The following is a 12169-nucleotide window of genomic DNA, read 5'->3' as shown; positions in this document are numbered from 1 at the left end:
TTCAAAGTAACTCTTTATCAGGATACCACTGTCCATTCGAACAAAACACGCTTAAACTAATTCACTGACATTCACACAAATTGCTTTTTTAAACTCTATTTAAATTATTGTTCCATATAAAATAATCCCTCTATTCAAAACTTCCTGTAAAGGAAATTAAATGAATTAAATGATTAAAACAGTTTTAACCAAATGATTTAAATTGTGTATGTCTGGCTCACAACTGACACCCTATGGAGGGTATTAAGCTCCAGATTAGTCCATATATAGCCACTAGAATGCACCTTTATCATCAGCGACACCTCTGCCTCTCAGTCCTGTGTGCACAGAAGCTATGCCACTCTGATGGCCATGTTTGGTCAGCCTAAAGGAGATAGAATACCCTTCTGTTATCATATCTGGGAGGGTAAATGTTGCCTAATTGCCTCAAATATAGACAAGGCAGGTCTGCATCGTGTACTAAGATTTGCTTGCCGTGTCAGTATAGGAGACCCTTCTATCTGTCACCAAAGAAGGGTGCAGAGGAAAACGTCTGGCGTGTCAAAAAACAGGAGGAATAAATTATGCAAATACAGAGAAAAAAGAGGTTGTTTTTATTTAATTTAGTTTTATACTTTAATGCCATGCATTGTGGAATCAGTAGTTGGACCAATCTCACCAAAACCAATTCATAGTTTCCTACCCGGTTTCACATGACTTTGTTAAGAAAGCAGCCAGGTACTTCAGTGAAAAAGTCATTTATATGGTGTTTAAGAAAGGTTATCTCATAATCCTTCCAAGTTTAATCATTTGCCTTTCATTGATAACACCTCACGTGGCTCCACTGAGAAATCAAGACGTGACTCAATTATGTTGATAGTAATGGTTAGCACCTTAGCAAAAGAAATGTAAAAAAAAACAACTTTTGATCCAAGCAGAGTTTAGCATATCAGAGTCATGCTAAAAAAAAAAGGAAATCTAGATTTGTTTTTAAATTTAGGAATCTTACATTTTTTGTCCAAACAAATATTTAGTGTAACCTTTTTTTTTTTTTTTTTTTTTTTTACAAATATCACTCCTCTCACAGTTAAGTGGAGTTCCTTATTTAAAAATGTATTTGGGTGTGTGACTGGGGGTAGGGGTTGGGCTGGCACTGGGTAGGGGGGCTCTGCCCTAACTTTAGAGCTATATGATATACCATGACCTGAGATGGCCTCATAAATACACTAGCTGTAAAATCCCAGCAACAACTCAAGTTATCAGCACCTATATGAAATGAAAGGAATGTTTAGCTAAATTACATTTTAAATGTAAATGTTCAGTGGTATTTTGTGTCCTATTGTCTAATAAATTGAGCAGGTTAGGGAAAAACAGAAATGTAGTATTAAATTGAATGACACTGTAATACTGGTATTTACAGTACCTGAATCTGTGGTTTTGGACGATGTTTTGGAGGGTAGCTTTAATTAAAGGATCAGTAGCTCACAAAATACCTGATCCCTTTTTCTAAAATTGTTCCTGCATTTCATTTCAAACTTCTAGATCCTCTTTCATACTGATCACAGGGCAGCTGAGCAACCCCAACACAGTGAATGGAAAATTAGGGATTATTTTACATACTGCGTAGGAGATGTGAAGAGCAGGGCACAGTGACTGATTTAGCAATAACTGAGACATTTGAGACAGGTGCAAAAATATTTATGGCTTAGTTTCCCCAATGGTTGGTGGTATTACTTCTCACGAGCTCATCTGTTTACTGGTGATGAAAAAATGCAATAAAACAAATCAAAAATAGGTTTTGGACCCTGGTCCTTTAACTGTGCCAAGCAGGAGTTAAGAAGGACAGAGCTTTTACATTACCCAGGTAAATTATCATCTAGTGCATAACTTATAACTCATAACTCATATCTGTGTTCTGGTATCCTGCCAAACGTTCAGTCTGACGCAACTACGGCTCTTTTTGGAATTGAGTTGGAGCAACAATTGAAAACAGTTGGCATAGTGGTTGCGTCTGGGTCCTCCCTCTTTATTCTTTTCTGTTTTTCTTACACACCCTGTAACGTCTCCTTTCTGTTCGTCCTCCTCTACGCTATGCAGAACTTTGCCCCTCCACTGCTTTCAGGCCAAATCATTTTTCCCTTTTCCCCACTCTTTGACCTCTTGCACTAACCTGGATGAAAGTTAATGGGCCAGAATTAATCTCCACATAATGCAATTAAACTATACATTGACTATATTTCGTCCATGTCCTTGGGGAAGTTGTCCAATTTAATGGACTCTTAAAATGAAAGTGATGTTTCAGTTCACAAATGTGCAAAGAGAGGGAAGAAGGAAAGGATTTGTTCTCTTCACTCTTGAAGGTGACAATTATCATTTTATTTTACAGTACCTCACTCAAAGCTCTCTGGGGGTTTTAATAATTGCTCTTAACATACCAAAATTTTCAAGATAGGTAAAGTAAGATAAGATAGAATTTATTTATTTTTACATTGTTTAACAGAAGTCTACATCTAAATATATCTGTATTTGGTATATAAACTTAGTTATTGCATGTTCCTTTATGAAGAATACGTTATTTTGTGTGGTACAGTCTCCTGCAAAGTCTGCAGGACTGACTGCTTGTGCAACCAAAACAGGAAGAGCACTGCTTCAGACCGCCTGCTTGTAGACACAAAAATTCACAGACATGTACAGATGTTGTCGTAGCTTGCAGTGCAGAATCACTTTTCCTGTTGATAAATTTACTTGAGTTCTCATTGTCACTCATTGTCAAGAAAAATATAAATGGAATTTTAGCTTTCTTCAGTTGTCACAACTCTGCACAATGTTTTCTTAATATCAATTTGAGGGAGAAAAGGTTTTAGCAATTAAGCCAACAAAATGTATTCTCCCCTTGTAACACAGGCCTACTTAACCCTTTATAACTGATGACTTTAATGCCAAGAATAATATTTGAATAATTAAAGGAGCTCCCTTTTCTCTTTCTCTGTACAGGAGAAGCATCTGCCCTGCGAGACTATGCAGCCAACACCATGAATGAATTTTTGGGAATGTTCGGTTATGATGACCAGCAGGTAAGGGATGAGCTGACCAAGAAGATCAGCTTTGAGAAACTCAAAGCCGCTACCTCAGACCCCTCATCCCTCAGCAGCGAGGAGGCCTCACGACGCGCCCGCTTCTCCAAGTACGAAGAGTACATACGAAAGCTGAAAGCCGGTGAGACCCTACCCTGGCCCATGCATGCTTCCCCACCCAAACCAGATGACCTCAACTCAAAACTGGCTCAAGATAAGAGTGCTACTATGCTCCAGACCCCTGGATGCCTCCCAGGGGCCGAGGCACAGATCTACCCTTCAAGCCTGGACCACAAACAGCCAGGAGGACCTCAGCTGGGCACCTCTCAGCCAGCAAATCCCTCTCACATTCAGAACCTGGCGTCCCGAGCCTCAAAGTATGACTTCTTTATTCAGAAGCTGAAGATGGGTGAGAGTCTACAGCAGCAGAACGGTAATGCTTACAAACGACCCTCCAAGTACGACTTGGAGAATGTCAAATTCCTGCACCTCTTCAAGCCTGGTGAGGGCAACCCTGACATGGGCGGTGCCATCGCCTTTAAAACTGGCAAAGTGGGCCGTCCTTCGAAGTATGACATCAGAACAATTCAGAAGCTGATGCCAGGTACACCAGAGGCCTCACTGATGCCCAACGTCCTCGCAACAGCACCCGGAAACCCAGGAGCTCCTGGAGTTCCAACTGTAGGTGCAGCTGGGGCCAGCATCGCCCCAGGGCTCACAATGGACCAGACAGGACACTTAAGCTTCAACGCCTCTGACTACCTGAAGTCCAGCTTTTCCAAGACTGACTCCATCACCACAGGCACTGTGTCCTCTGTGAAGTAAGTCTGTTCAGCATATGAAACCGTAAAATAGTCATACAAATATCCTATAGTTTAAGTTTTGTTCATAAAAGGAAATTGCCATGTTTAGACAGGTCTCTTTATGTGACATTATCATCCATAGACTCTATGCCATACAGTTTGATACAGATAGTATTGAATTGTTTAGTGAAGTGGTGCTATCTGTTTTATTGAAAGCAGGTTAAAGTAGTGAAAAAAAAAAAAAAACGTTCATGGCCTTTACAAAAACTGTAGGTGTGAGGAAAACATTTCATTTTCTTTATTTTAGCACTGCAGATTTTTACTTATTTTGGGACCATATTCCTTTTATTGTTAGGACAGCTAAAGATAAACAGAAAACTTAAGGAATAGTGAGTGGGGGATGACATACAGCAAAAGGCCAAGGTCGGATTCCATGGCGAGCACACTCTAACCACTGTGCTAAACCCGTGCTCCAGCACAGTAAATCTGAACATTGTGAGGCACCAACAACAGACAACCTACTCCTTTGCCATGACTAACTTTCCACTAGATCTGTTGTAGATTATGAGGTATTTAACTAACAAACAGAATCAAGTTTGGGGCAAAAGATAACAGAATCTTAAAAAATAAACGTGACACTTAGTGTTATTGTGTGACACAGTGTAAAATTAGTTTGCCCCAAAATAATGCATTTCTCCTATGCATCAGTTAATAAATTACACAACTTGTCATTAAATTTCCAAATTAAAGTTTATGAGTGCATAGAAAACATCCCTAGTTCCAGTGGAACACCTTGGCGCTAATGTGAGGCTCACATACACTTAACTGCTACTGTGAGTCAGTTAGCCTAACGCAAAGGTAATTGCTACCTCTACAGCAGCCAACAGAAATGTAGTGTGAAATAGCGCATAGCGCCCAATAGATCCAGGACATGATGAGTTGCGAAGGCACATGAAGTGTTTACTCGCTGTAGCACTCCGTGGAGACTGATTTAGCACAGTCATCGCAAAGTGACTGACTTCTTTCGTTTGGCTAGGGTGTAACAACTCTCCCTTTAATTACTTTGGAGCCATGACTAACCTCCCGGCAAGTCACAGGGGCCGACTCTACACTGCCTGACGAGTGCACTTTAAAGGAAGCAAACGAGGGGTTTGGGGAACTAGCCTACAGTCGTGTGCACTACCAGTAGGAAACAGCTCCCAGAGAGTGTTTGATTGGTTTTGACCTTGTCTCTAGTTAGTCAAGACCTATCAAAGACACTATTCAAGAACCCTCAGGCACATCTCCCTCAGGTTTTGCCCTTTGTCAGGTTTGGGCTCAGGGAAGCTACAAGCTTGGCTAACTGACCCAGTCTGGTGCTTGTATACAGGAATGAGAGCTGGTCCAAGGGAGAATCTCTGGCCACGTATTCTCCCCTCTGGGCCAGATTAACCTCAGGTCACCCCCCTGTGTGGAGCTGCTCATATAGAGCTGAAGGCCTTTTTTTAAATAAGATGAAGCAGAACCAATACTGCCATTCTACAGAAAGCACAGTTACCAGCCCCATGAAGGGAATCACATCACAGGTGACAAAAAGCACACAGGGTCCCTTAGTGCCCCCCGGTTAGATGATAAAATGTCCTTGATTTCCTTTTTGAGTTGAATCTGGTTGTGTATGTAGATACTGGTACTACATTGATTAGCTTGATCCAGATGCATTTGAAGCGGTAGTGTTTTCTTACATCTTTTATTGTAATAAGTCCAGACTAATTGGAGACAACTTGACATCAGTATTAGGAGCCAAGGTCCTTAGAGGTTTTCAGAAAGGGCCTTTTCAGAGCTTTTCTTTCACATCCCCATTATCCAGTTTTGCATATGAGCACTCACCAAAATACCCCATAAAAGATTAATGTCCCTTTGCTCCTGCATTTTGCCTTTCATTGGGAGACTATGCATCAAAGTGCGCGCCTTCCATCCCTGATTCATAGAGCACATGAAAACGCTGTTATGCTGCAAGAAAATGTATATTGATAGTCCAAAGTTTGGGAGCGGCTTGTAAGTAAATATTGTGTCAGTTTGTTTTTATTAACAACAGGCAGCCCAACCTCACCATTAATCCTGTCTCTTTTGTATTTGCTGTTGCATTAGGAATGGCCTGCCACCAGATAAACCCCCCAGCGACGACATCAACCTCTACCAGAAATATATTGCCAGGTATGCAAATCCCTCAATGAGCAGCATGGATGAAAAAATATACCTAAAACAGAGATGAGCATTTTCCCATACACCCATGGTGTGTTTTATTCATGATTTAGATCTTAGACTGGTGCGAGAGTGTTCTATCGATGTGCAGTAAATTGATTAAGAAAAAACTTCAATCTATGTTAAGTAGAAGGATGAAATGTAATGGAAGGGAAATGGTTAGATGGTTTCTTACTGTAACTGTTTGAACAGAAAGCTCCTGGTGTGTATAGCACTTAAATATTGAAGAGAAAATATTTCTATCTAAATCTGTAGCTGTGACTGACACAGAGACGATAGAGGAGCTTAGGACGGGGTCCTCTTCAGTTCTGCTTTTTATTGTTGAACACAAGAGGAGCTGAGTGATCTAAAAAGTCAGAAGTTCACACCAGAGAAAAATACATCAGGCAAGGGAGGTATCTTGTGTTTCAATGGACACAGAACAATGTCCCCCATTCTGGATTCATTTTGAGCCGACACTAGAAAGGTGATTATCACTTGTTTGTTTATTCCATTTAAAAAGAGAGAAAAACAGCATTTGAAAAGCCAAAGTGGCTTTGGCGTTAATGATTACTTCTCCAAGCCATAACATGAAGGGCACAAATCAAAGCCTTGGCACTGACAGACACTCACACATACACACACGTCCTCTTCTGCACACACATACACACACACAAAACCCCTTCCTTGGACTGATTACATTTTGCAAGAAGATTTAATTAAGGAATTTTTAATGAGGCTTCTGCTGGCACTGCCAAGAACTGTTTTGATATTTGCGCTGCATAATGCATAAAATTTGTCTAAACATCTCGGCAGTTGATGCACGGGGAGGCTGCAGATAAGCCCAGATACAGTTTCAATTTCCGTGTTAGGGTTGGGAAAAAAGAGAGAACGGATAGAAGAGGAGGGTGTAAAAAATGGAAAAGGAGGGCTCATAAAAAGGGCAAATGTAGCACTAAGAGGAGAGCTAGAAGCGGAGGAGGGTCCTCTTTTGAGCTGGGGCTAATGAGTGCACACTAATGCTAAAATCCAATGTTGTAAACGTGTATGCACCCATCTTTGTGAAAAGAGGGAAAAAGTTCATCTCCTCACCATAGGACAGTTTGATATTTAAAAGCGCTTCCCTCATAGTGTTTAGCTGCAGTTTCACTCTTTAAATGCTTTCATGCACTCACTATTGCCTCTGCACTTTGATCTGTGTATCTCCATTGTAACTGGAGATGCGCTGCAATCTCTGTATCGTGGCGATATTAATATTTAATCTGCTGCTGAATAGCAGCGGCCCATTAGGCCCCCTGACGCGGCAAGTGGGAATTGTCCAGAGGCAAAGTGATACAGCCGGGCAATGAGCAGAGGGGTGGGCCATAGTCTCTAGGGAATAGGGGGGCGTTTATGTGTACCTAAGTATAAATGTGTACGCTTGTGTATATTTGGGAAAGAAGGATATAGAAATCATCAATGGCTAGGACATATGTCGGCTTTAATGTGTGCACACTCAAGGTTTGACTAGTTTCCTAAAAGAGCAATCAAAACTTCCAAAAGAAACCCTGTACCGCCACACCATGTTCCAGACACACACACATACACTCACACAGCCAACTTAAAAAGAGTAGTGGATAGGCCGTTCAATTAGCTTAATGAACTCAGCAAAGTGATCTGTAAATGCAGCTCTGGGATAATCCTAACAAGGAAAAAACGAAAGAGAGATGGAAAAAATATTACTCAGCCCCCTTTTCCCCCTCTCCTCTGCACAAGCAGATGGAGCTCTTGGCAGCAGCAGTGCAAATGTTTATTTGTGTGTTTTCACTGGTAATTGGAGGATTTTAACAGTCATCATTGTCAGACTTATAATCGCCTCCATAAAAGTGGCTGAACTGTGTAGCAAGCTGTAAGATTTTTTTTTTTTTTTTTTGAGAGCCAGACTAAAATCTCTCTTTTTCTTTTTTTTTTCTTTTTTTTTTTTGATTCCAGTTGAGAGTGAAGAGGTTTGTGGTGAAAAGCAGACAGAGCTGTCCTCACATCTCATGATACCTGACCCTTTTCCTAACAGAGAATATAAAACTGTGGTTAACCTGAAAGAACTGTGCATTGATTTGACAAGGGTTTTCACAGCATTTAGAAACAAAGTAGTCATTGGGTTCCTGATGCTTGAGTGGGTGTGTGTATGCGTGTCAAGGGAAAGGGTTTCACTGTAATAAGTGTCTCTTACGGCTGCTTTGGAAATAAACGGAGCTAATTTGGCTGAAATTGGTGTGACAGACGGGTAAATTGTTGCAGCAGTGTGGAAAGCAGAAGCCAGTTTGAAGGAGTTACTTTGAAGGAGATACGAGCATAATGCCTTTGAAAGCTCCTTCACCATTTTTATTTTTGCTGTTCCTGAAATTTCAAATAATTTTCTTCACTAATCATTCTTGATTTGCAGCTGATTACTTTTGAGTCACACCGTTGTCTTCCTAAGCGGCTTTATCGCTCAGCCTTTTCATCCCTGCGACTGTTCTTTGTGCGATAAGCTCTCGTGTGTTCCCAGCTCAAATGTGTAAATGTTGAAATGTCCCCTGTAACTTTGTTTTTCAGGTTCTCTGGGAGTCAACACTGTGGACATGTGCACTGTGCGTACCAGTACAGAGAGCATTACCACTGCATGGACCCTGAGTGTAACTACCAGGTGAGCGTGAGTACTTTATCAATTTTTTGAGCATCTCCAAAATACACATCTCAGATTTTTGTCTGTTCCCTGCAAACTTTAGTCCAACCGAAGTGCCTCACGGTTCAGATTCTGACAGAATGAGGAAAAAAAGATAAAAGTCATTGTGTTTCATTTGGCATCCTTTTCAAGTATTACTTAAAACTAATCATTGCTGAAGTTCAACTGTATTTCTTACATTCAGTATAATCTACATTACTTACAATGTTAACTGATTTAAAATAAAGGTATTTTCTCTTACTGCAGGACATGACAAGAGGGCATATGGTGTTTTTAGGATAGACAAACTGCCTAAAATGTTTTCTTTTCATTGGTAGTCACACCCAGCCAAAGTCTACTTCCATGAAAACTTTGTTTGCCCTAAAAGGCTGTGTGTATTTACATTAGCAGCGCTTGCAGGCGTCTTCCAGGCACAGTTGGTCTTTGATGGCTGGCCTTTAATCACATGGGTTAATTGTAAATATGTTTGAAATATGGCTCTTTTTTTATCTATGTGCAGACATAGACATAGACATCTGCCACTGACTGGGGGCCTGCCTTTAATCCCCTTTCACGTTATTAATCTTGTCCTGGTCCCAGGAGTTGTCATGTGTGGCACAGGAAGGAGAAAAAACACAGAGCAGATCATAACACAGGCCTTGTGTTTGCTGTAGCATATGGCCTGAGAGAGTTAGACAAACACGGGAAGATTTGTCAAAGATGTCAAAAATCCATGCACAGCCAGAGCTGTGTGTGCTTTTCTTCCTTTCTCAACAATTTTCTGAATTAAGCCATCTTCAGCTGTAATCTCCTTTGTCTGCTCCCGATCAAGAGAGATTACCGCTCGATAAATATTGTTTATCTGGTGAAAAGCATTACAGATCCAAGCTTTTATTTTCTTCATGCATCCCACTTCACAGTCTGATGAGACACAGTCTTGGAGGAATACAAAGGAAAATCATTTCATGTCATTATTTAGAGTATTAGTTCAGGTTATCATCGCAATTTCCACGGTCAGGTTTTCATTCCTCTGTTGCTTTTTGCGTTGCGCGGAAACACAGATATGCTTTGGGGCCAGCTCTCTGGGATGTCAATACCCTGAAAAAAACAAGCAGGCAGCGATGAGCAGCCCCTTTCCAAGCGATAACTCATGAAATGTTACATGACACACTCTCCTGGAATATTATCCCACTGCCAGCCTCCGGGCGATTGGCTGAGTCTTAACATTCTCCTTTCATGGGCTTGTACATGAGGGAGAGTGTGCATCTTGCCACACTAGTGGGAATCCTAAAATAAATGTAGCAAGTGGCTCCCAACCTTCATCACCACTCAACTGAAAATGAGATCTTTTTCCCAGTCAGCTCTCTCCATAGCCTATTTTGGATTGCTTGATGGATCGAATGTACCATGACCGCAGTTCAACTTCTCTTCCGGTCATCAGTATCCACTAGATACCAGAAAGCATAAAGACCCAGGACTAAGCTCTGGATATTTCTGGAAAATAATTCAAAAAGTGATGAAGTCAATTCGATTTTAAAAAATCCTAAAGACGTGTTGTGTTCTACAAGAGTCACACATCTCAAAAATATGCAGTGGGAAACAGGCCAATAACAAAAGACAGAACAGCTGTGTGAGATCTTTTTACTTGTGTGCGAGTGGAGCACATGACACAAAGCAATTACCCTACTTTGTACAGTAATTAGTTGCTTTTTAGAATAGTTCTTTCTGATGTTTTTCCCTCAACTAGAGATAAATATGGATTGAAGACAGAACTGTCTCATTGATCCGCTCTTCTTCTGTTACAGCTTCTGTAACATCAGCTTAAGCCCAATTACAGCAGATTTGGTTGCTGCAGGTCTCTGTGGAGTGTTTTTTCTGTTTTTTGTTCCTTGCTCCTGGGTGTGGGAAGGTTTTTTTTGTGTGTCATTTATTTATTTTGTAATTTATGAAGGTGGGTCTCTTGGCATATTTTCTCATCATTACAGGCTACGCATTAACCAAAAGCGAGTGCTAATGCTTTAATTAAAAATGGAATCATATCTCAGCGAATTGAAAGGAAAACGTTTTTTTTTTTTTTTTTTCTTGGTTGGCTTGTTTGTTTGTCTGTTTCTGTTGTCTTCTGTTTTCCACTGTGCACGTCTGAGAAACCATCTGCATGGAACATAATTTTTCCAGAGCCAGAAACATCAGAACTGTGATCTTGCATGTCAATTGATTTGTCTTAATTAAAAAAAAATGCATTATGGTGAAAGGGAAAAAATAATGTGGAGACAGTTGGTGTATAGGGAGTCTACTTCGTGTTGCATGTAGAAGCTTCTCCTGTGCTCAGAAAGTCCCAGGGCCTTCGGTGCTGCATTTGGATAGAACATAACTTTGAGATATGCAAAGTAAATCAATAACCGCAGAACGTGTCATCCTCTCCATTGCAGTGTCTTCAGCCCTCCCCAACTGCCAATTGGCTCCTGTATGTTGCAGCTGCTGCTTCTACAGAGATAAAGTGACTTGTTGCTGATTCTGTGACTGGTTTAAATAAACACCAACCTGTTGCCATACATTCCCCCCCTCCTGTTTTGCAGAGGTTTACCAGTAAGCAAGATGTTATCAGGCACTACAACATGCACAAGAAGAGGGACAACTCCCTGCAGCATGGCTTCATGCGCTTCAGCCCTCTGGATGACTGCAGTGTCTACTACCATGGCTGCCACCTCAATGGAAAAAGCACCCATTACCACTGCATGCAGGTACAGCACACATTCACTCACAGCTCCTCCCCCACCCACACAGCCGCAATAAATTTCACAAACATGTACAGTACACATGGAGCCACACACAGACGGAAACAGTGCTGATCTTTACATACAGTATAAATAAACAACTTCTCACTTTTGATGATAAGAAAATCTGAAATATCATACTGTGGATAAATGCATAATTCATCATTCAATTTGCATCCATGGTAGACACACAATAAACATGGTTTTAAGTGAACCTGATAACACAAAATCTGAATACAGCCTTCAGCATTTGTTCTGTATTCAGGAAGTCCTAAAATAATTATTTATGTTGCTATATATTTAAAATGGTTCCGGTATGTGAAAAAAGGTTGGAGAAAATAATGTCAGGACTCTGGATCAGTCCTAACACACACAGAACTTTTTTCCAGAGGCTCACAGCTAGCTTTCATTATTAAAATAGAGTCACAATGTAACACTGGTTTCATTCTCATCTGGGTGTCTTTAAGGACAGTTTGGCCTTACATGTTCTCGAGTAAATAAAAGAATATTGAAAAAAGGGTAAATACGCGTGAGGCTGCCTGTGCTTTCCCCACCTCTTCGCTCTCTCTCGCTCCTTAATTGGCATGGATAAAATCCAGTTAGGTGTTTATATAGACTGCACATTTTTCATCTTTT

At 40.7% G+C, this 12169-nt stretch overlaps 1 protein-coding gene across 5 annotated transcripts in view; it reads left to right on the top strand.

The window, feature by feature from the left end:
* The window catches only part of casz1 (castor zinc finger 1), a 76316-nt gene that overhangs the window by 44902 nt on the left and 19245 nt on the right, over positions 1–12169 (top strand). For 3 of the 5 annotated variants that reach the window (XM_061057001.1, XM_061056999.1, XM_061057002.1), the window contains exons 3-6: positions 2974–3874; positions 5984–6049; positions 8651–8747; positions 11336–11500. In XM_061057001.1, coding sequence (XP_060912984.1) covers positions 2974–3874; positions 5984–6049; positions 8651–8747; positions 11336–11500 — 1229 coding nt within the window. The remainder of the gene's footprint in view (positions 1–2973; positions 3875–5983; positions 6050–8650; positions 8748–11335; positions 11501–12169) is intronic. The other 2 variants (XM_061057000.1, XM_061057003.1) reach the window with 1 other exon arrangement.

Source organism: Labrus mixtus, chromosome 15 (assembly GCF_963584025.1).
Source record: "Labrus mixtus chromosome 15, fLabMix1.1, whole genome shotgun sequence".
Lineage (NCBI taxonomy): Eukaryota > Metazoa > Chordata > Actinopteri > Labriformes > Labridae > Labrus > Labrus mixtus.
The sequence above is the reverse complement of the archived record's forward strand: the minus strand, read 5'-3'. Positions and strand labels throughout refer to the sequence as shown.